Source organism: Ursus arctos, unplaced genomic scaffold (assembly GCF_023065955.2).
Source record: "Ursus arctos isolate Adak ecotype North America unplaced genomic scaffold, UrsArc2.0 scaffold_18, whole genome shotgun sequence".
In the NCBI taxonomy this organism is placed as follows: domain Eukaryota; kingdom Metazoa; phylum Chordata; class Mammalia; order Carnivora; family Ursidae; genus Ursus; species Ursus arctos.
The window spans coordinates 28,798,036-28,822,627 of NW_026622852.1; the positions used below are offsets into that span (position 1 = coordinate 28,798,036).

General features: G+C 40.7%; 1 protein-coding gene across 11 annotated transcripts; it reads right to left on the reverse strand.

Annotated features, from left to right (window-relative positions):
• Positions 1–3,968: 3,968 nt before the first annotated feature.
• On the reverse strand, positions 3,969–23,299 carry TRMO (tRNA methyltransferase O). 11 transcript variants are annotated; one of them, XR_007190959.2, is made up of 7 exons: positions 23,174–23,289; positions 19,181–19,355; positions 16,613–16,770; positions 12,583–13,221; positions 9,198–9,453; positions 5,840–7,139; positions 3,969–5,306 (listed from the first exon to the last, which is right to left on the reverse strand). XR_007190959.2 is itself a non-coding variant. In XM_048223326.2 (6 exons), exons 1-6 carry the CDS (start codon positions 23,247–23,249, stop codon positions 7,127–7,129), a joined length of 1,317 nt encoding a protein of 438 aa, XP_048079283.2. In that variant the 5' UTR covers positions 23,250–23,299; the 3' UTR covers positions 3,969–7,126. The 11 variants fall into 11 exon arrangements, 9 of the variants coding, with proteins under 9 accessions (XP_048079283.2, XP_026361952.2, XP_048079284.2 ...); XR_007190958.2 differs by having other exon boundaries at positions 12,574–13,221; XM_048223326.2 differs by having other exon boundaries at positions 3,969–7,139; positions 23,174–23,299.
• Positions 23,300–24,592: the final 1,293 nt, after the last annotated feature.

Here is a 24,592-nt window from a genome sequence, read left to right on the forward strand (position 1 = left end):
TCCAAGAAGACTCCAGCTGCTAAATCATAATTGGAAGATGTTCTGAGAGTCCGTGAGCTGAGAGATCCTCAGAAATTGAATGTCTGAGTGGCCAAGGGACTCCAGTGGCAAAGTATTGCCCCCATCCCAAGTGTTGGTTGCCCAAGATCTGCAACAGTCAAGGCTTAAACAGCAGCTTGCTGGTGGAGATAGAGATGCAGAGCCAGCATCAGGGTTTTCCCACTGAAGTGCCCCCTGACTCAGATAGCCTGCCTACTTAATTTCCTTGAACATATAAATCAATCTGAGGAGAGTTGATATCTTAATGATACTATGTCCTCTGATTCACAAACATTGTAGAGATCCCCATTTCTTCAATTTCCCTCAGCAATGTCCTATAATTTTGTGTACAAACATCATACATATTTTGATACATTTTATCCCTATGTATTTCATAATTTTATGTAAATGGCATTTTTATTTAAACTTCCAATTGCTCATTACTAATATATAGAGATAAATTTTACTGTTGTTTTTTTACCTTATATTCCATTACTTTGTGAAACTCATTTATTAGGTCTAGTGGCTTTTGCTGATGTAGAATTTTCTTCACAGATATGTTATCTGTAAATAGGAAAATTATATTTCTTTCTTTCCAGTCTTATGCCTTTTCTTTCTTTTTCTTGCCTTACTGCATTAGCTAGTACCTCCAGTACAATGCTGAATAGAAGTAGTGTGTGTAGACATCCTTGTCTTGTTCTTGATCTCACGGTGGAAAGCGTTCAGTCTTTCACCATTAAGTACGATGTTGGCTGTAGGGTTTTGTAGATTGCCTTTTATCAGACTGAGGAAGCTCCCTTCCCTTCCTAGTTTTGAGGGTTCTTTTAAACCAGGAATGGATATTAGATTTGGCCAAGTGCTTTTTCTGCATCTATGGAAATGATGGAGTTTTTTGTTTTGTTTTGTTTTGTTTTTTAAGATTTTATTTATTTATTTGAGAGAGTGTGTGTGCACAAGTGGGGGGAGGGAGAGGAGAAGCAGACTCCCCACTGAGCAGGGTAGCCAAAGAGCGGCTGGATCCCAGGACTCTGGGATCAAGACCTGAGCTGAAGGCACATGCTTATCCAACTGAGCCACCCAGGCACCCCAGTTTTCTTCTCAGTTTGTAAATATGATGACTTACATTGATTTTTTTAAAATGTCAAACCAACCACATATTCCTGGGATAAATCTTACTCAGTCATGATGTATTATTCCTTAATATATTGTTGGATTACATTTCTTAAAATTCTGTTTAAAACTTTTGCAACTATATTCATAAGAGATATCAGTCTGTAGTTTTCTTTCTTGTAATATTTTTGTTTTAGGTATCAAGGTAATTTTGGGATCACAAAATGAGTTGAGAAGTATTCCTTTACGTATTTTGAAAGAGTTTGTTTAGAATTTTTTTTTCTTCTTGGAAGAAAAAATGCTTGATAGAATTCCCCAGTGAAGCCATCTGCATCTGAAGTTTTCTGCGTGAGAAGGTTTTTAAATACAATTTGAATTTGACATAAGGGCTATTCAGGTTATTTATTTCTTCTTAAGTAGATTTTGATAATTGGTATCTTTCATATTTTTCATTTCATTTAAAATTTATTGGCATAAAGTTCATAATATTCCCTTGAACTATCTGTACAATCTATAGAGGTGTCATCTCTCATTCCTGATATTAATTGGTGTCTTCTCTTTTTCTAATCCGTCTGGCCAGAAGTCTTTCAATTTTATTGATCTGAAAGAACCAGCTTCTGGTTTTAGTGATTTCCTCTATTTCTTGTTTTCTATTTCATTGATTTCTGCTTTGATCTTTATTATTTTCTCCTTCTGCTTATTTTGGGTTTGATTTGCTCTTTTTTGCTTTTATTGGGATTTTAGCAGGCAGCAGAAACAAATGCGTGGATTCGTGCTATGTTTATCCAGAAATCAGAGACGTGATTTGAGAGAAAGAGGTGATGAACTCAGTTTTAGTTTGATTTTCTGGCTCTTTTTCTTTTCTTCTTCTTCTTTTTTTATGGAACTGCCATTTGTAGATTCTCCTAGCTAGAAACTTTGAAGCTAGAATATAAGAATGTTGGTTCTGCAGTTTGACAGACTCTGGATTCATATCCTAAGGGATTTATATTCCTTCCAGCTGTAAAGTAATTAAATGTCCTGAGCCTCAGTTTGCTCATATGTACAATGGAAATAACATCTTTTCTTATAATGAGTTAACCATGTAAAGCTCCATACATTCCCATAGAGCTTGACAAACATTAGCTATTATTTACTTTCATTACTTTTTTTTTTTTTACTCATTCATTACTTTTATCACAAAAATATATCCTACCCTAAAAACCCCTCCATCATTCAAGGACTTTTTTTCATATTAACCCAATAAACCAGATTTCTACTGCTCCCCTCAGGAGTGTGGTAGCAAAATACTAAAAGCTAGTTTTTGCTTTGTAACAAATCACCCTAGAATTAGTGCTTGAAACATTTTTTCCCTTCTGTTTCTATGTATTGGCTGGGCAGTTTTTCTGGTCTAGGACAACTCAGATGTAGATGATGTGGGGTATCTTCATATGTATGCGTGGTAACTGGTTCAACGTCAGCTGAGACTCAGCCATTTATCTCTAATTATCCAGTAGGCTAACCCAGGCTTGTTCATGTGGTAGTAGAAGGATTCCCAAGAGGAGGAGAGGGCAGGCTCTGAAGACCAAGCTTCTCCCACCTTATGAACCAGTGGACATTTTGTGTTTGACTTCCCTAATTTTATGCCAATTGTTTTCCCTATAGTCATTTGCAAACACTCTATACTCATGTTGTCTGACTATATATTAAAGGTATCTTTGAATGTAACCTTTTATCTTGGCAAAGATAGGATATGAGGCAAAGAACTAAGAAAAATCTCCAGTTCTGATATGAGGGGGTGCCTGGATAACCTGCCTAACCCCTCTGGGACACGCTCCTGCCTTGGCTCTGCCAGTTCTCTCAGACCTCAACTCCTCCCCCAATCCAGGCAAGAGCCTGAGCCTCCAAATCAGTTGACAGCCCCACTCCACCCACCACATAGGCTCTGCTCTGCCACCTGCCAACATGCCAGCCTGCCCTTCCTCCAAGTTGGCCCCACCTCCACCTCAGCACAGCCCCCTTACCCAGTGGACACAGCTGATCCCCAGCTCCAAGCTTCTCCTTTCTTGCTGACTAAGCTTCCATTCCAACAGTGGGTAAGGGCCAGCTCTGGGGATGCAGGAACAGCAATCCCCACCAGTCACATAGTCTGTGAGCTTGCTAAATAATGCAAGTAGACAGATTCAGTGGGTGGAGCTGACGAGTGAATGGATCCTACAAGCAGAGACCCATCCCCTAGTCCAAAGTGGATGAACCGCGCAGGCTTGGTGAATACAGGGCTAAGGTGCTCTCCATGGCTCTGCCCTCTGCCAGCAACACCATCCGCATAGGTGCCTGTTTTTTGCCTGGAGGCGCTATGTGTTATCCAAGCCCTCTCTCTGGAAGAACGGAAAACATCAGTGCACCCTCGGGGAAAAGCCATCCAGGCTCAGCCAGTTTACCTGCCTCAAACTGGCTCAGCTTCACAGCTGATGTGTGGCCTGGGTGGTTTCTGGTTTTGTGATCCACATGTAATGCTCCAGAAAAAAGCAAGAATGTTTCTTAACTCTACTTACCAGACTTGGGGGGGGAGAGGACATATAGTTACGTATTTAGATATATAAATCTAACTTAAGGGAGGACCTTTTACTCTCCTTATGCTCCACATATAAAAATAGTGTGTGTTCATGATAAGAAAAAATCCACAGCATACTGAAGAGAATAAAGTTCCCTGCCTCAATGAGTCCCCAGAGACAAGCATTGTTAACCATATTTTTATTTATCCTTCCAGAAATTTTCTACATGTGTCTAAACATGGATATATATAACCTCATTCACAAATGAATAGGATGTTTTACTTATTTATTTTTTAAAGATTTTATTTATTCATTTGACAGAGAGAGACAGCCAGCGAGAGAGGGAACACAAGCAGGGGGAGTGGGAGAGGAAGAAGCAGGCTCATAGCGGAGGAGCCTGATGTGGGGCTCGATCCCAGAACGCCGGGATCACGCCCTGAGCCGAAGGCAGACGCTTAACGACTGAGCCACCCAGGCACCCCAGGGTGTTTTAACACATCCTTAGTATTTATGTCATTTGTAAGTTTTTTCACATGGCTCTATGACTAGATCCTTCCAAAAACACAAATAGTCCCTCTTTAGAAGCATGTGATAACCCAAAAACTTAATTTGTAAATAACCTTTCCAAACTCAAAACACCTTTTCAGAGGAATCATGTTTTAAATCAGGATCAATAAACTTTTTTCTACAAAGGGCCAGCTAATAAGTATTTTCAGCTCTGCAGGCCACAGTTTCTGTCACGTTCTTCTCTTGGTTTTTTGTTTTTGATTACAATCTTTCTAAAATGTAAAAACCAATCTTAGCTCTTAGGCTATAAAAAAACAGAGTGTGGGCCAAACTTGGCCTTCGGATTATAGCTTGCTGACCCCTGTTCTAAATAGCAGTTAGGTGCCAAGCTTAGCTCACAGAAGCAATGGGTTGCTAAGATACCAAAAGCGATAATGTATTTTATCGTATTATTATTTTTTAAAAATATTTCATCCATTTACTTGTCAGAGAGAGAGAGCACATGCGCACGCAGCAGGCAGAGGTTGAAGCAGACTCCCCCTGAGCAAGGAGCCTGATGGATGAGGGACTCCACTGCTGGGACCCTGGGATCATGACCTGAGCGGAAGGCAGATGCTTAACCGACTGAACCACCCAGGCGTCCCGAGATAATATATTTTAAATTGCTTTGTAAACCATAACATCTCTACCAATGGAAGAACTATTAGGCAGTTCTTCAGTACTTAGCATGTGGGTAATTTTTTAAAATAAAAACTGAATAAAAATAAAATAAAAACACTGAATAGAAAAGTTTTATATATCTTGACTTGCATGAATTAGTAAAGAATCTGAATAGAATTCTCAAGTGATCTACAAGGCAGCAGAGGTAGGCAACATCTTGTTACTTCCAATCCTACCTTTTTTGTCAGCACAACATAAACACAGCTTGATTCAAGTTTGACTGGCTAGTGTGGTGTGAGTTCACTGGACAAGTAAGTGGCTCTCTTCATCAAAAAATAGAGTGGATCACTGAATTTTTATCTCCTGTGGACATTGAAAAGGCTCTTCTTGTGCCTGTTCACAGTCACATGCACGGACCTAAACCTTGACTCCTCTGTGAGCTGTACCTCCTGTAACCTACAAAGGTGGAGAAGGGGCAGAGAGTAGAATAGAGAGGATGCTGGAGAGTCATCTGGTGACACCTATATTAGGAGCCTTATTTTAACAATAACAGAAAATCCTTGTCCTATTTCACTGAGCTTTAACCCTTATGACTTGCCTCTTCTGTCATAGAGAATAATTTCATAGCATGACAACACTTATCTTCTCATAAAAGAAATGCAGAGATTTTCCTGAAGCATCTGGGCTGAATCAGGAAAGACGGTCAAAAAGTAGGGCACTAAAGAAGATCATGTATGAGAAAGGGGTTGACCTGCTGATTGTACACACAGGCAAGGAAGGCAGTTCATGATATATGTGCAATCTGAGAAGGGAAGGCCAGGTGGAAGGAAGATGCTGCCCTGGGCATCATGTGGCTTCATGTCAACTGGGTCCTTAAGGCAGGGGCACTCTGTGATATTTCCCTTAGCAAAGCATCCTATATCTTGCTGAAAGAAGTTCTTTAAAAAAAAAATTCTGTAATAAAAAAAGAAAAGAGAGGCTATCCATACCTTGTACTTCAAGCACCCATTGGTTCCCCTGAGTCTGCTCATCCAGGCAGGGGGGCCAGAGCACACTGGCAGAGGAAGGACGTCAATGATGACAGGCACAATAAAAATATTATCTAGTTTGCAGACCACTGAAGAGTTTAGAAAGTACTTTCCAAGTATTATCCTTGTAACAACTCTGGAAGGGCACGGATTTGGAGATGGGCGCAGTGACTTGCCCAAGGTCACATACAAGGCAGAGCAGAAAACAGCACTTGAAGTTTCTGAGGCCAAATTCCGTATTCTCCGCATCTCCCACTCTGCTTCCCAGGAGGTTCCACAGAGATCTGGTAGGAACAGGCACTTCTACTTGTATTTCCCCCGTTCTTTACTTAGTGCTTGGATTCCCATTAACATCACTTGAAGTGTCCTGCACTTGTTAAGCACATGCAACTGCTGACCATCAAATAAACCAGCATGGTTTGCTGAGCATCTGCATCTGCGTGGGGGAGACAGCAGAGCCGCGCAACGAAGGGAGCCAACGCTGGGGCCAGACTGGGGGGGTTGAAATCCTCAATGCACGGCTGACCAGCTGTGTGAGCTTCAGCATGTTACTGAAGCTCTGATCAATGTATGAAGAGCTTGTAGCCCAGCGCCAAGCACATGACAGAAGTTCAGTACCTGATACAGATTTCACTCTTACTGAGTCTTTACCTACCTTCTTTGGGACAGTTATCATAAAAAGAAAACTACCAACAAGAGGTTGATTGGCATCTTCAACTCCACTCTCTTCTTTCCAAAGAAAAAAGTCACAAATACATAAACTGAGTGAATACCTTGTAGATACATGCTCATGGGCTTGGCTAATGAGTCTATCTGGTTGTGCACAGCCTCCACCTGCTGAAATAATCCATCCTAGCCCTTAAGCCAAGCTGCAATTTAAAAATTTAATAAATGGCACTCATCCTCTAATCTCTTCCTATATGTGATTGACAAGCATCAGTGGAAGCATCTTGTGGAAGTTACTGTTCTGAAAAGCTGGGGTAAGTGGGCTGAAAGCCAAAATTACCTGAACAGCTTGAACTCCTGGAATTTATTTCCAAGTTAGTGAAAATAATCAGCTATCAAGGGCTCCCCCTACTGGCACCAAAAAGCAAAGGCTAAAATTTAAGGTAGATAACATTTATGCACAGTACAGAGTTCCTTTCTTCTTCTGGAAAAGTTCTCACAATGATAAGGAATATAAGACTTACTTCAGACTATTTCTCCTTCTGAAGGATGGAAGTTCACGACTTAGAGATCCAAATTTCCTCACAACGGGACACTGAAAATACATGCGTAGAGACAAAAGCTCACACAGGAGATTCAAAGATTGGGGGTGGGGAGACGCTTAACACCATGTTAAATGGGCAACAGCTGAAGGAAATGGGGGTGGCTCAGCAGAGAGACAGGACCGAGGGGTAGGGAACTGGAATAGTATCTGACAGGCTAGCATGGGAGCACATCAGCCTTATGCTATGTGGCCCTGCTGGAGGGTGGAGTTATCAGAGAACAGATTTTATCTCATAGAAAGGAAGAATATTTTAATAATGAGCACTATCATACATAAGGAACTACAAAGGGCAGGGGTGAAGGATCGTCAATGACTAGTGAGTGGGCAGAGAACGAAACTGGATTACATTTAGGATTTTAGTTCCAAAATCCTGAGAGTGTATGTTAAAACTCCAAACAACTAAACAGTCCTGTTGCTAGAAGGCTAGTTGGTATCATCCTCAGACTATTTTTTTCAATATTAAATATCAATATTTTGTGTTTCAAGCCCTGATTTAGAGTCTCAAAATAATTTTAAGAGAAAATCAAAATCAAAATAAAAGGTAGATCATACCAATGTCAACTTCCTAGTTTTAACATTATGCTACACTTTATATAAGTTACCATAGGAAGAAGCTAGGTGAAGGATACACACAGACTCTACACTACTTTTGCAACTTCCTGTGAATCTATAATTATCTCAAAATAAAGAGCTTTTAAAAATCAAATTAAAGATATTTCCCCAAGAGGTTCTAAGTAACCTCAAAGACAATCCAGTTTGGTTCAAGAGTGCAGTGTCATCAGCCACAAATAACTCTGTGCAAGTATCTACAGGCAGCAGGGCTCATTTCAAAACTGTGATCAATCAGCTATTAAGATTTACAATTGCGATTAGGAAAGCCTGTCATGTTGACAAGTGTCTTATTTGGTTATGCTGGTCATAAATCTTCAGTTATCTCAGATCACATCACCAAAATAACCTATGGGCAATACATTCTCACAACCGCTTCCCACACTGTACTACATAGGAACCATGCACAGACTTAATTACTATATTTATCTAACTAACACAATAATGTGCTCATATTTTCCTTCTCCCCTAACTATGACTTACGACAAGAACTGCATCTTGTTTTTAATCTCATTTTATCACCAAAACCTAACCCATAGTAGGTTTTCAGTAAATACTCACAGAACAAATAAGAAATAAACCAGTAATTAAGTTATTTTCTTGGACTTCTGGGACTTTCTTTGACTTTCATTTCTGATACAAAGACATCCAAAGAAACATCAGAGTCCCTACTTTGGAATCAGGATTAAATATATCTATACTATATACATATATGCATATGACAAAGTCTATAAAACGCAGGGGGGTTAATCTCTAAAGATCTTTATAACCACTTGTTTTTGATCTGTTAGTTTCCTAAGACATTGTTAACTCAGTCTGATTTATTTTTTTTAAAGGTTTTACTTATTTATTTGAAAGAGAGAGAGAGAGAGAAAGAGCACAAGCAGGGGGAGTAGTAGGCAGAAGGAGAGGGAGAAGCAGACTTTCCGCTGAGCAGAGAACCCTATGTGGGGCTCGATCCCAGGACCCTGGGATCATGACCTGAGCCGAAGGCAGATGCCTAACCAACTAAGCCACCCGGGTGCCCCAACTTGGTTTGATTTATAATGAAATAGAGAGGTCAAGCTTTTCTTGACAGGAAAACCAATATGAACTGTTGAACAGATCCCCTGAGCTTACATAAATTCCTGCTGGAATGACCTCTGCCCAGTTTTACCAAGTGCCAAAAGTAATCAGCTTCTTTCAGAAAGCACTGAGATATCATCACCTTTGGATTCTTCAATATTAACCAAATGAAAAGCATATGGGAATTTCTCTAAATTTTCTCTCAGTTTATTAAAAATGTTTTTCAAATAAATACTTTGCACAACCATAATCGAAGCAGTGAGAAAGTGTTGCTTCTTTCTGCAAAGAAGGCACATCATGAGTTTGTACAGTTAATGCAACAGCCACATCCAAAGTCAATTAGGCTGTTTTAAACACATGACGGAGGCTACTTACGATCCCAGAGACACCAAGGACTCCTCAGGGTCAGTCATCTGAACAGGCTCGGAAGCTGGCTTGATCCTTAAAACCTCTGCAAAGCCATCGCCAAACCAGCAAGTGACGTGTGCTATATCTACAGTAAAGTAGAAAAGGCGGTCTTGGCAGAGCTTCCGTCGATACACAGACCGAGGGTCGGCTGACAGCATAGCCTCAATGGCATGCCTTGCTTCCTCTGCTGATTGAAAATACTTAAATGAAGGCTGACTGCCATCTGCAATAAGAAGAATACAACTTAAGGCTGAAAATCATGCAGGTCAAATTTCATTACAGTGAACTTCAGAGTGGAGTTTGGTTGGTTCCCTGACTATCACCTGAAATGAACTGGGTTTGGCAATCTATTCAGTTGTTACGGAAAATGTCACTTTCAAGTGGTATTTACTACCATTAGATTAAACTTACGCGTGACCCAAATTTTCATTTGCTGAACAAAATCTTCTATGTTCAATGTCGACTTTAGTTTGATTCCTTGTCATTTTCTTCTCAGGATGGAGGCATGGTCAGGGAAATGCGTGACAGTCCCAGCATTCTCAGAAAGCCACAAGAGAGAAGACTAAACCCACATATACCCAGAGCACCAGCTGTAGGCAAGGAACTGTGTCTCGGAGAGCTGGTGTCACAACACTAGTTAAAAGTAACACCACATTCCCTAAGGAGCAAGGACATGGGAGAGTCCTTCTGAAAAAAGTAAAAAAGATACTCTGAGAAAACTGAGTACCATGACTAGGGAACAGGCCACCCTAAACCACCAACGTGCAGATTTCAGGTACACAGATGTACACCCTGTTAAGTGGCAAAACTTCCTACATTTATATCATCATGGATGTATTTTAATTTTTAAAAATACAGTATATACAAAACTTAAATAAAAAATTAACTGTGACTTAATTTTTAATAGCTATAACCTAACATCCATCCAAACGAAGGCCAAACCCTTCCAGGAAGGCATGTGCTTTAAACAATGTTGTTCTTGTTCCAAATATCATCTGGAGTGGCGCTGGATCTTTATTATTCTGAAAGTAAATTCAATTTTTAGAAAACAGCCAAAATCACTTGGGCTATATCCAGTAAGTTTGTAACTAAAGCCACGAAGTTCAATCTTTGGTCAAAAACCAAGGACCAATTCAAGTGCTGATCACATGGAATCCCTAAAAAAAAAAAAAAAAAAAATCCCCAGCAAGGACCAATCATGCAGTGCTGAGATCCCTCTACTGCATGGCTCATGATGACTGCAAGGCACCTCAGAAAAGAGGAATTCCGAAAGCATCGCACTCTTTAGTAAAACAGTGTAAGTGGTCAAAGCTCCAGGCCTTTGCCTGGCTGTTCATTTGGCCTAGGTGCCCTTCCCTCACTTCTCTGCCTTCTTATTCTTCTAGGCTCAGCTCAAGTACTTTTTCCTCCAGCAAGCCTTCCCAGATTTCCTTCCTGCTCCCCAAGTCATAATCCTTCTTCCCTTCATGTGCCCACAAGCACTCCATTCCAGCGCCAATTCCCCCACCCCTACCACCAACACGCTACCATTTCAGTATCTTTTATCTTTTCTAGACTCTAAACCATCTGAGGTAATTTCTTACTTCCGTATTAACTCCAAATTCTGCTGCTCTAAATCAGTCCCTGTTTTATAGTTACATTTCATAATTTCTCTTTTTAACGATTTTTTCAAATCAACAAGGCACATTATAACCTCTCAGACACACAGCACTACAGTTCGAAAAAGATAAAACTTTCCAAAGTAGGAAGCATTCACTGATAACTGCAGGCCAAAGGGTAAGTATAAATTAAAAGTATCTTCTAGGCAGCACTGCTTTCTTTGTTCTATCACAAAATCCTTTTAAAACGGACCTTCCTCCTCCCATCAACTGTATACAATGATAAAACAACTTTCATAAACAAAACTTTTTAAATAAAGAGGTCAATTTAAAAATCAAATGCTTTCTTTTGTGGAGCCTGGGTTGCTCAGACGTTAAGAGTCTGCCTTCACTCAACATTTGCTACAACATGGACGGCACTGGAGGAGATAATGCTTAGTGAAATAAGTCAAGCAGAGAAAGACAACTATCATATGATTTCTCTCATCTATGGAACATAAGAACTAGAATGATCAGTAGGGGAAGAAAGGGATAAAGAAAGGGGGGGTAATCAGAAGGGGGAATGAAACATGAGAGACTATGGACTATGAGAAACAAACTGAGGGCTACAGAGGGGAGGGGGGTGGGGGAATGGGATAGACCGGTGATGGGTAGTAAGGAGGGCACATATTGCATGGTGCACTGGGTGTTATACACAACTAATGAATCATCGAGCCTTACATCGAAAACCGGGGATGTACTGTATGGTGACTAACATAATATAATAAAAAATCATTATTAATAAAAAAAAAAAAAAAGAGTCTGCCTTCAGCTGGGGTTGTGACCCCAGGGTGCTGGGATCGAGCCCGCATCATCGGGCTCCCTGCTCAGTGGGGGAGGCCTGCTTCTCCCTCTCCCACTTCCCCTGCTTGTGTTCTCTCTCTTGCTGTCTCTCTCTCTCTGTCAAATAAATAAAATAAACAAATAGGGTTGATATTTTAAAAAATAATAATAAAAAAATGAAAAAATAAAATGCTTTCTTTAAACATAAAGCCTTTGGAAAGGATGAGAAACACACCATGGAGTGGCAGATGAAATCAGACATATCCTTGGCGACTAATGGCTACTTCTTACTGAATTCGCTGCAGCCACCTTGTCATGGCCCCTTCCTTCATTCTAGACTGCTGCTTTGAATCTGCTATGAGCTGAGGAAACAGGGTTACAGTGTCTGTTAAAAACCATGTGTTAAAGTAAACAAGCTCCAAGTAAAAGCCCTGTGGTCTCTCTTCTACAGTGAAGAGCATGTCTCCAGGGCTAGGACTTTTCAGGGCAACAATTACTGTGTTAAGAGACTCTTCCCTTTTACTCCGGGCTCTGTGCCATGCGGAGAGCTATCAGCCACCTGATAGAGTAAGACGGGATACTTCTCTAGTCAGATAGTAAAACAGATGAAAAAACTTAACCCAAGTATAGCACGAGCACAATTTAGCTTCTGAATGCTGTTTGAAAACTCCAGGAACTACTGTAACAGACTGACAAGAGGCCCTAAATCATAAGCCACCTCGTAGGCAGCAGCTACTTTACTGGGTGTCTGCGACTCACTGTGCTGAACAGAGTGCGTCGTCAGATGGTGCTTTTGCCCAAATGGAATTTTATACGCCGACATTTCGTACCACCAGTCATACTGACAAATCCCCTATATAACTGCCCTCAGAAATACCAAATTTAGCTAAAGCTCTCATTCCGAACTAAGAGACAGAAAGTACCTGGTTCACCTTCTGAACTGAGACGCTTGAGATCCGTCTCTGCGTGAGGAGTGAAGCGGACTTCCAAGGTGGCCACAGGGGCCTCTCGCACCCAGGCAGGGACCACGCTGTGGCGGGCTGCATCAGCCATCCTGGAAGGGCAGAGAGGAGCCACGGGCTGCATCTCTGCACTACTTCCTTGTGCGGTCACTGTTAGCCTCTTTTCTGTATCTTCCTCTGAAATGCTCTTCTCAAGGCAACACGGGCCAATTTGTTCTTCTGCCACACTCAGACTCTGATCACTTCTTGATTCTAAACCCAAATCTGCTGCTGTCTCCCTGTGCTGAGGGGACTTTTGCTGGATTTTTGAATTATCATGTTTCATGTAGTTTTCTCCTGAAGTTCTGTCTTCAGGACATTTAGGTTTCTCCTTAGTGTGACTACAGGCTTGTGGTTTATCACACCTGGAGAGCTGTCGCTGGTCACAGCTGTCAGTCTTGCCATTAGCCTGGGATGTGTTTGGGGGGTTATATTGGTTATTCTGTAAATTAAAATCCTGTAGAGGCTCGATCGAATTTTGTGGCGAGTCATACTCAGCTATGTAGGGCTTTATGTCCAGGACAGGTGTGCCATGAATCATGTCAATTCCAGAAAGGTATATAGCTCCACCTATAATGTGAAAAACACATCCTCTTAGAAATCGTAACAATGAAGAACAGTGCAAACAACTAAGAACTAACACCATCTGTTTATGCCTCACCAAGCTTACTCACAATTCTCTTACACACCAGGCTCTCTTATACCTGGTGCCAGCACACTCTTTTCATTCTACTTGGAAACCCATCCTCTTCTTCACCTGTCAAACTTCTATGTGCTCTTTAAGGCTCTTCTATAATACCTCTTCTACAGAGCCTTTCTGGATCTTCCACACATAAGCGCTCTTTCCTCTGGGTTCCACAGAGAAACCTACATACGAACCTCTACTACAGCCCTTTTCACATGGTCTGGCAATGACCAAGTTAGTCTCTCCTCCCTAGACAGTGAGTAAGTAGGCCCTTGAGCACTGACTCATCTTTGCATCACTGGGGCTTTTAACTCTGTTTCAGGCACATCAGAGTCCTCAATATACCTCTGTGGGATCGATGAGGATTTTCACTGTGGCAAACAGACACTAAGGTGGCCCCCAGAATGCCCACCTTCTGGTGTTCACACCCTTGGATAATCCCCATCTTTTGAGTGTAACTTGATATCACTCCAGGGACTATGTTACATTATCTAAGACTCCTGTGCCAGTAGGCATATTCACTCGAGATATTCTCCATATTCTCCTTGTGGGCTTGATGAAATAAGCAACCACACTGGGAAAGCCCATGTGGCAAGGCACTGCAGGAGCCTCTAGGAGCTGAGGGCAGCCACCAGCCAACAACCAGCAAGCAATTGTGGCTCTCAGTCCCACAACTACAAGGACATGAATTCTACCAACAATCTGAGGGAGCCTGGAAGCAAACTCTTCCACAGTTGAGCCACCGTAAAAGAACTCATCCCAGGTGACACTTTATTCGCAGCCTGGTAAGATCCTAAGCAGACGACTAGCTAAGCTGTTCCCATATCTCTAAACTAATTACTATGAAACATAATAATATTTCAGAGATAATAAATGTGTATTGTTTAAACTGATTAAGTAGGGGCAATTGGATGGCTCAGTCAGTTAAGCATCTGCCTTTTGCTCAGGTCATGATCCCAGGGTCCTGGGATCGAGCCCCGCATCAGGCTCCCTGCTCAGTGGGGAGTCTGCTTCTCTCTCTCCCTTTGCCCCTCCCCTTCCACTCATGCTCTGTCTCTCATTTTCTCTCTCAAGTAAATATAGTCTTTAAGAAAAATAAAAATAAAAAAATAAACTGAGGACATGTGTGGTAATTCGTTACACAGCAATGGAAACCTAACACATCCATCAACACTGAAATAATTAAGCAGAACACAAGTCACCACTGACAAATATCAAGGACAGGTCTTTTGTCTCACTTATACAGCTGCATGTCCAGTTCCTGCTACTGGTGCAGTCTACTAACTTGATTCTTGGGAAACTGGCCCAACTTTTTGATGAGAATCAAAAAATTGCATGTGATCACATTTCATTCTGTCTCCTTTTAAGAAAATCAAGACTGATTTCTAAAACATGCTGTGAATGAGCCTGGAACTTTGGAATAATGACTTTGGACTTCCTAACTAATGGATATGTATAACTACGTCTGCAGAAGAAAGAAAGCATTGTAGCATATGTACAAGTTCATGGGATTTAGAGTTATACAACCACCTGGCTGGATGCTATTAAGTAAATTATCAAACATCAAAGAGCCTCAGCTCCCTCATTCATAAAAGGAGGACTGCCACCTTATCAAACCCAAACAGCCACTGAGAGATAATGTACACAAACACTCTTTATAAACTGTAAAGCACCAAACACTAGTAGTCACCATAACACTTGTTAAGAATATCTATAGTGTTATTGTGTTTGCCTTTTACATTTCTAATTTGATCTCTCCCATTAGAATTTAAGTTCTTCTTCAATGCAGGGATTTTTATCTAATTTGTTTACCACTATACCCTCAGCACCTAGAACAATGTCTGGCATATATATAGTGCTCAGAAAATATGTGTGGGTTGTACAAATGATCATAAAATATTCAGTACTGTTACCCAAGCTGGTTGGCCATCACAAATTAATAAAGCTCAGGTTGGAGTGGCTACAGAATTTTCCTGGAAAACCTACTCAAGGCTGGGCTGAATACAACCCAGGGTAGGGAGTTCAAGTTCTGGCAAAAAAAAAAAAAAAATAATAACTGGTCTTACCTATTTAGCACTAAGTAGCCTAAAAAGTACTCTTAGAGCTTTTGTCTCATAAGATCCTAAAAAAAAAAAAAAATGCTATGGAGTCCGAGAGGACAGGTCCTACTTCTTCATTCACTTTACAAAGCAAGCTAAAGCCTGGAATTGTCTCCTGACTCCCAGTCTTCTGCCTCTCCAACAAACGTGCTTTTTAGGTCAGAGTGATTCAAGAACAGGATGCTTTACTAACAAACAAAATAAGCAAACAAACAAACCAAAACTCAAAGATATAGAGAACACATCAGTGGTTGCCAGAGGAAACAGAGTAGGGAGATACATGAAATGGGTGAAGGGGATCAAGAGGTACAAGCTCCCAATTATAAAATAAGCAAGTCATGGGGATGTAATGTACAGCACAGTGATTTACAGTCAATAATACTGTATTGTATATTTGAAAGTTGTTGAGAGTAGATCTTGAAAGTTCATGCCATAAGTAGAAAAAATTTTAACTATATGGTGACAAATGATATCTAGACTTCTTGTGATCATTTTGCAATGTATATAAATATTGAATCATACTGTACACTTGAAATTAATAAGTCAATTATACTTAAAAAAAAAAGAATGGCACGCTTCCAAAGAATGTATGGCTCAGTAACCAGGCTATATCTGAACACACATTAAAACTAACCTGGTATTCAATACAGGTACTTCCACAATCTGACAGGTGTTTGAATGTTATTATAGTGAGAGTCATCACAGACCCTCTGCCACACATCAGAGTTAACAGCTGCAGTGCAAGTTCATTTCCTCAAAGGCGCAAGGAAGAAATAATACACCACCACCCTATGTGTTTACCGGTTAAATACAACCAGTTACTGTGTGTTAATTCTGAAAGTGTCCAATTATTTTTGAATAATTTTGTATTTACTGTATTCCAAGTCAGAGACAATTTGATTACTAATTTAATGATTATGAAATTGTACATTATTTTTACATAATGTAACAGTTTCTAATATATGTGATGATATAATTAAACTCTGAGCATCCTATGAGAGCTGATTTCAAAAGGTAACATTCTTTTAGTCATTTCAGGTTCTTCCATGCCTGGTAGTTCTTAAGGGTTAACACCATTGGTACTCGTCTGAATAAGAGCCAGTACATACTATGTTGGTTTTATAAGACTTCTTTTAGATAAGGAAAAAAAGATAAAAGTAGAAATGAAATTTGTTACCTTCCACCTTTTCCAGCTTGGCCAGGGTCAGTCCTATTGCATTGGGACGATGTGGGCTCCTTGTGGAGAAAACTCCAGTCTTTGCGCCATTCAGCCTAGGAGGCTGCACTTTTGCCTTACAGCTCAAATGACCGTTTTTGTGAAAAACAAACAAAACCCTATTGAAAATAAACCAAAACACCAAGTAAGAAAAGAACACTAGTCAATTTGTCATAACGATTTGATGGGGGAAAAAAACTTTAATCTTTAATCCCACAAATTAAAACTGAAAGAATGCTTTTAATGGTATTACGATGTTATCAGTGAGGAAAAAAATAATGCCATTCTCATTCCTTGAAGGAAGCCAGAGTCTTATCTCTATATCCTTTGCCCCTAACACAATTACTCGCACCTGATAGGAACTTTACAAATGTTTGTCAAGTGCCTGAATAAGCAATACTTACGAAGTAAGTGCCTGCTATTTGCCAGGCAGTCTGCTAGACATTTTTATACTCATTTAACTCTCTTAACAAGCCTAAGATTTGTAATTTACCCTCCATTTTAAGAATGAGGAAATCCAGGCTCAGAAATGTTAAATAACTTGACTGAGTCTTCCTAAATGTGACATAAAAGCAAGAAGCCATGAAGAGAAACAATAACAGATCTGAACTCATTAAATCATCAATTGATGACTACACAATGTCATCCCAGGAGAAAATGTTTGCTACATGTACAATGGACAATGGGTTAATATCTGTGGTTTATAAACTTTTCCTACAAATCACAAAGTAAAGGGCAGCTCGAGCTAAGAAATGAAGTAAAGAACATGAATAGACAATTCACAAAAGAATAAGAAATAGCAGCAACCAAATGAAAAGATGTTGAACCTCACTAATAATTAAGAAATTTAACTGAAAAATAAAATACTGTTTTTCTCGGGGCACCTGGGTGGCTCTGTCGGTTGAGCATCTGACTCTTGATTTCAGCTTGGGTCATGATCTCAGGGTGAGGAGATCAATCCCCGCTTGGGATTCTCTCCCTCTGCCCCTCTCCATATGCGTGTACATGCTCACTCTCTCTCTCTCAAAAAAGTAAATAAATAAAATCTTTTAAAAATATATTGCTTTTCCCTGTCAGACAAAAAAGTAGAAAAACTGTAACATATAGTGTTAGCAAGAATGTAGGGAAAAGGTCATTTTCATACACTTTCAATATATAAATTAAGCTTTTTAGAGCACAATTTGACAGTAGCGCTCCAAAATTATAAATATGCACACCCTCAAGCTCAATATAACCATTTCTGATATCTATTTGTAAAAATACACAAGTGCCAAGAACTGTGTCTAAGCAGGTTTGCTTTACTGTAATAGCAAAGTAACTATCCATTAACAAGAGAGTAGTCAAATCATGGTATATCTATATTTTACAACGGAAGACAGCCATTAAAGCAAAAAGGATAAATTTGTATGTACTGTCATGAGATACACTGTTAAATGAAGAAAACATATTCCATTGTTTAAAACAAATACGTACTCCCAATGTGTATGTTTATGCTTCTGTGTGTATTAAAAAAGAAAAAGAAAAGGCCTGGTAGGATATACACCAAGCTATTAACAATAAAAATCTCTGAAGAGTGTAAGGGGGTGAGGATGACAGAGAAGAAGAATAGAAGGGATACAAAAAAGTCTCTTTACATAGATCTGGACCCGTTTTTTGGTTTTGTTTTTTTTTTTATTTCAGCAATGTTTTAAATTTAATTAATTCAACCACAGTCATACAAACTCAGTCAGACACATGTTGTTTTTATTCTACCCACATCTCCAAATTAACAAAAACATAAGCTATTTCAGAATAAATACTTAATTATAGGTTTTCGCCAGTAAAATTAGACCGAGTCATACTGGTGATGTTGGAGTGAAGAAGAATGGACAGAGACAGAATTCCAAGTGACAGTAACACTAGTATAACACAGGTGCTAATATAGGTAACACTTTATTTAGAGTATCCAGATTTCTGAAGTCTTTTTGCCTCTTAGGAAGAACAGATTTAATTATTCATGGGTCTAAAGCAGAGTCTGCAAACTTCTTCTGTAAAGGGTCATACAGTAAATATTTGAGGGTTTGCAGGTCAACCAGTCTCTGTTGTAACTGCTCAACTCTGCCACTGTTCCACAAAAGCAGCCACACAAAATACATAAACGAATAGGAGTGGCTGTGTTCCCATAAACTTATTTACAAAGATGGGAAGTAGATGGATTTGGTCCACAGGCTGTAGCTTGCTGACCCCTGGTCCAGAAGACAGAATAATGACCCACCAGCAGAATCAAGGTCTATAGATTTCAGCTCAGCAGAAGGCATTCATCACAATCAGAACCAACTGCAAATGGAACGTGCACTGTCCGTGGATCCCAAGCTTCCATGAGGTGCCCAAGTTATGCATACAGTCACGTGTGTGAATATGGTACAGGAATCCCATGCAATAAGTAAATGTGGTCTGGATGGCAGACTCCAAGGTTGCCTTCAACTGGAGTACTTTACTCGAGGGCAAATTCTGACCCAAACAACCATTTCTAACTATAAAACAACTTACCAAACATGAGAAAACTGTTCTAAGCCCATTAAGGAATGTTCAGGATTATTAAAGATGCTCTTTCTAATTCTCAAGCAAGCCCGCGAATGGCTACAAATAGATGGCTGCCTTGGAGTTCCATTCTTGGCTGAGAAACAGGATTCCAAGTAGCCAATTGGCTCAGTTAAAAGATTCCCTACAGAAGAAAATTAGGTAAGAAATCATTAGTCAAAATGTCAAATAAAGACTTAGGAAAACATGTTTTCTTTAATGCACTGATTTCATAGTTTTAACATCTACCAAGTGTTATGCAACTATTAAAAATGATTCATATATCATGAATACATATAAATATCCTCATCACTACACACACATTATTATATCCCTTTAGATAGCCAGAAAGAGGTCAGGTCTAAGAAAGACAGGGGGCATTCTCAGAAGTTCTACTATGACCATAATTCAAATTCTATGTTACCATTACTAAGGTATGAGACTTTGGTCAGGGCTAAAAGGTTATTTAAAATAGAGGGAACTGGGGCACCTGGGTGGCTCAGTCAGTTAAGCGTCTCAACTCTTGCTTTCTGTTCAGGTCATGATCTCAGGGTTGTGAGATAGAGCCCCAAGCTGGGCTCTGTGCCAAGCATGGAGTCTGCTTGAGATTCTCTCCCTGTCCCTCTGCCCCTCCCCCTGCTCACACTTGTATACACGCGTGCTCTCTCTCTAAAGAATAAATGAATTCTTTTTAAAAAATTTTTTAGATAAAATAGAGGGAATAACATGCACAAAGTTAAATGAGAAGTGTCATAGCACATGCAGGGAACAAGCTATTTCGACTGGCTGGAGCGTGAAAGATAAGGCAAAGAATAATGAAAGATAAAGAGACAGAGGGTGTATACAGACATCCTCATGCTTTTCAAGTTTGCGCTAAGCTACTGCGCATTTGCAAAAGACCTACATCAGTACCTGTTTTTGCTAATCAAAAGAAATCCAAAGAGAATGTTGCCTCAATGGGATTTTTATCACTCACTTCCTTTAATATAATTTTATCACATGCATATGCATGCCTAGATAACACTTCATTTATTTTGTCTCTGAACTCCATAAAAACTGGTATCAAGCTGCATGTTATCTTCTCAGACTTGCTTTTTTCTCTCTCAATATTACAATGCTAAGACCCCTCCATACTGTGTGTATTTTTTTTTAAAGATTTTATTTATTTATGTGACAGAGAGACAGCCAGCAAGAGAGGGAACACAGCAGGGGAGTGGGAGAGGAAGAAGCAGGCTCCCAGCAGAGGAGCCCGATGTGGGGCTCGATCCCATAATACCGGGATCACGCCCTGAGCCAAAGGCAGACACTTAACGACTGAGCCACCCAGGTGCCCCTCCAGTGAATTTTTTAAAAAGATTTATTTATTTGAGAGAGAGAACGAGCACACAGAGGCAGAGGGAAAAGCAGACTCCCCACTGAGCAGGGAGCCTGACTCAATCCCAGAATCATGACCTGAGCCGAAGGCAGAGGCTTAGCGACTGTGCTACCCAGGCGCCCCATACTGTGTGTATTTTTGATGACTTTAAATTTTTTTCCAAATATGTTTACAGGCATTCTTTTGTTTATCCTCAACCATGTTCCTGTGGAATAAAGAGAGTAAATACCTTAAAAGATGAAGAAACTGAGGCCAAACAATTCTCTGGTGTTCATTAAAATGCCATAAAGAAAAATTGCCAAAAAAGGACCCCTAACCTAATAAGATGGGATCCCTGTGTCCTGTTTTCATTTGTTTAACAAACACTCCAACTGTATGCAATTGCCAGACACTGAGCTAATTCGGGTAAACGAAACAAGAACTCTGGGTGCCTGGGTGGCTCAGTTGGTTAAGCAGAGTCCGGGGATCGAGCCTTTCGTCCGGCTCCCTGCTTGGCAGGCAGCCTGCTTCTCCCTCTCCCTCTGCTCCCCTGATCCTGCTCTCTCTCTCTCTCAAATAAAATCTTGAAAGAAAGAAAGAAAGAAAGAAAGAAAGAAAGAAAGAAAGAAAGAAAGAAAGAAAGAAAGAAAGAAAGAGGGGCGCCTGGGTGGCACAGCGGTTAAGCGTCTGCCTTCGGCTCAGGGCGTGATCCCGGCGTTATGGGATCGAGCCCCACATCAGGCTCCTCTGCTATGAGCCTGCTTCTTCCTCTCCCACTCCCCCTGCTTGTGTTCCCTCTCTCGCTGGCTGTCTCTATCTCTGTCGAATAAATAAATAAAATCTTTAAAAAAGAAAGAAAGAAAGAAAGAAAGAAAGAAAGAAAGAACGAACTCTTATCACAGTGGAATTAACAGTTGGTTGAGGAGAATCTCACAATATATTTCAATATCATGGGAAAAATATGTAAAGCACCTAGTACCACACAAAGAGTGGTTTTCCAAGCTCCTACTTAAGGCTTTTCCCTCAATTTAACAATACTACAATTGTACTAACTGTGTAATAAGAGAAAAACCAAGTTATTAATGCAGAGTTTTTGTACACAAAGGTTATCTGTATGTCTTAGTGCTGACTGAAAGTTCAGGTCCTTTTGACCCTCCTGCCTGGACTGTTAAATTACCCTTGTTATAATTCATGTCCCCAGCACAGGTCCCTCCCCTTGTTAAAATACACTACACCAATACTCCAGACTCTTCGTTCCTTAATTTTACGCTACCATCTAACTAAATTTTCCATATTTCTCATTGTTAGCAGACGTTATATTTCTTAACCTGATATTCAAGGTTCTCTACAATCTGAGTCCAATCAACCTCCTTGTTCCATCCAGTATTTCAAACTTACAGCTCCCCAATCTGGTGCTATGTAGACCTCTGAGCCCTGCTCCTTCCTGCCTATCAAAATATTAGGCCTGTAATCTGGCACTGTGCAACAATTTTTTTTCTTAATGAACACAACCTCTGACCATATAACAGTACTTCCAGTGAATTTAATCTAAGTTAAACATTTATAACATGCACAAACATTTTAGTCTTAAGAATCTTCTTCACAGGGATGCCTGGGTGGCTCAGTCTGGTTGAGCGTCTGCCTTCAGCTCAGGTCATGATCCCAGCGTCCTGGGATTGAGTCCTGCATAGGGCTTCTTGCTCAGTGGGAAACCTGCTTCTCCCTCTGCCTGCCACTCCCCTTGCTTGTACTCTCACTATCTCTCGGGAAATAAATAAAATAAAAATAAAAAAACTTGGGAAAAAAAGAATTTTCTTCACAACAATGAAAACTGGCAGTAACCTAAATGCCCAACAACAGGGACCTGCTTAGTTAGAACACACCTCTAAAGCAAAATAATGTGCAATCCCTTAAAACTATTAATAGCCATAGATTTATATGAAACTTAAGTTTTAGAAAGAAGTTATAAAACAGTAGGGTCACGTAATTCATTTTTCTTGCGTGCATGCACGGAAACAAGTATGGAAGGTAGATACCAGAATATTAACAGTGGTTTTCTCTGGGTGATGGCGGACTTTAATTTTCTTCCATTTGCTTCTTCTAATTTCTAAAATTAATATTCCGCTCTATACAATGAGGTGAAAATAAACTCATGCCCATCTTTCTAGACCCAGTTTAAAAAGATTTCCTGTCTCTCCCTTTTGCCCCAGAACTTCCCATCTCCCGCCTCACTTCCTACAACACAGAATGCATCTCTCCTGGGGTATTTATTAATTCCTAACTCGCATAACACGAGCGTTCACATCCTCTCTTTCCTACACGACCAAGCACTCTGCGAGAAACGCTGTTACACTGCACGTGGCCGTTCCAGCCACCGTGCCAAGACCAACCCAACCGCAGCTACCAAGAACAGACCAGGAGATGACATCATTCCGCTGGCCACAGCAAAATCACGTGGTCGCTAGTGCACGTGATCCGTAACTTCGCAATAAGTAGAATAACGCACTTGGGTTCAAGTTCTCGCATTTTACGTTCCTCTCTACAGTCAGGTCAAAGGCCTACACCTAGGCCTCTTTTGGGTGCGGAACCGCGGGTCTCTCAGAAGTTACCTGTTTCCAGAGCTGGCTTCACGCACCCGCACGGGGTCGCTGTGGGCTGAGACCCCGGCTCCTCCAACACTCGCATGGCTACCGCTCACTGAGCAGTCCACTGGAAGCGACAGGCCTTCCGCTTCCGGTCTCCTAGCCTGGTGCCTGCGCAGTAGCCGCCCTGGCCTGGTGGCGCGGACACAGGGCCTGGCGCATGCGCGGGCAGTGCTGCGCTCTAGGCGTCTAGCCGGGCGCCGCTGACCGCGGGGGTAGGGTTTCGATTTCCATTTCCCGGCCTTGGTTCTTCTCCTGGCCCTGGCTCTCTGTTCCCTGTCCCTGACCCGCTGCGATTCCCTGCCACTCAGCGACGCCGATTTCGCGCGCTTGCGAAGGGAGACACTTCGATGAAGATCTATGCACTAAGATGTCTCTCGAAACATTAATATAAACAACCTACGTGTCCAATGAATGACACTGATTTTTAAAGAAAAAAGATGTGTATATACAGTTACCACATAACGATCGGATGTTAGGAAATTAGAAATTCTTGAGTGGTGGGTATACATTCATACTTCTGTATACTCCCAGTTTTTCCACAGCAGAACGATGTTTCGTCAGCAAGGAACCCTAAGTAAACCTTATTTCACCTCTAATGGATGGGGAGCATCACACTGGAATAGGGGTTAAGAAGCGGGAACTTTTTTGTGCTCCATACCATAAGGGAACTGAAGCAAGAATGAAATTGAGAGTCAATATGGCATGTACATGGGAGAAATTGTGACCGTTGTTTCTGGGCAGCTATGAAAAGTTGAGAGCCAACAAGAATCCTGTTTTCATCCCATGCGATGACCAGTTATCCTTGCAGTGGTACTATACTTTTACCTACTTAAACTTGTAACGTCATCTCTCCCCTATATCAAGTTTCTCTGTACGTATAATTCTGTTTCTGGATTTTCTTATCCTGTTTGGTGGGGGGGGGGGGACATATGGCTTGCAATATAAAATATTCAAAAGCATGCAAGTCCACGGATTTTAAAAGCTCAACTATGAAAATCTGTTGCTAAACTTTTTCATTTCATAGCCAAGGATTTAAAGAGAAGGTTGTAGTTTAAAATATACACACTTTGGGATGGCTGGGTGGCTCGGTCAGTTAAGCGTTTGCCTTGGGCTAAAGTCCTGTGTTTGGGCTAAAGTCCTGTGTAAGGGCTCTGCCCTCAGCGGGGAGCCTGCTTCTCTCTCTCTCTGCCCTGCGCCTTCTCTCTCTCTCTCTCTCACTCTCGCTCTCTCGCTCTGTCTCCAATAAAATCTTAAAAATAAAAACAAAACACACACTTTAAAGTTGATCAAATTCATATATGTGTCCTTTGTCCATGAAAATTTGGAAAAGGATGCTATTAATCTGTTTCCAGCAGTAATGTCATTGTTCTGTGCGCCTGCAGA

Bases quoted from the DNA above. Each gene is read 5' to 3' on its own strand.
- TRMO (XM_026506163.4), bottom strand. From the start codon at position 23,249: ATGCGAGTGTTGGAGGAGCCGGGGTCTCAGCCCACAGCGACCCCGTGC. The intron at 19,356-23,173 runs GTAACTTCTGAG...TTTCTTCTGTAG, and splicing joins GAAGCCAGCTCTGGAAACAG to GGAATCTTTTAACTGAGCCA. The intron at 9,454-12,573 runs GTACTTTCTGTC...TTCTTATTGCAG, and splicing joins CAGTTCAGAAGGTGAACCAG to ATGGCAGTCAGCCTTCATTT.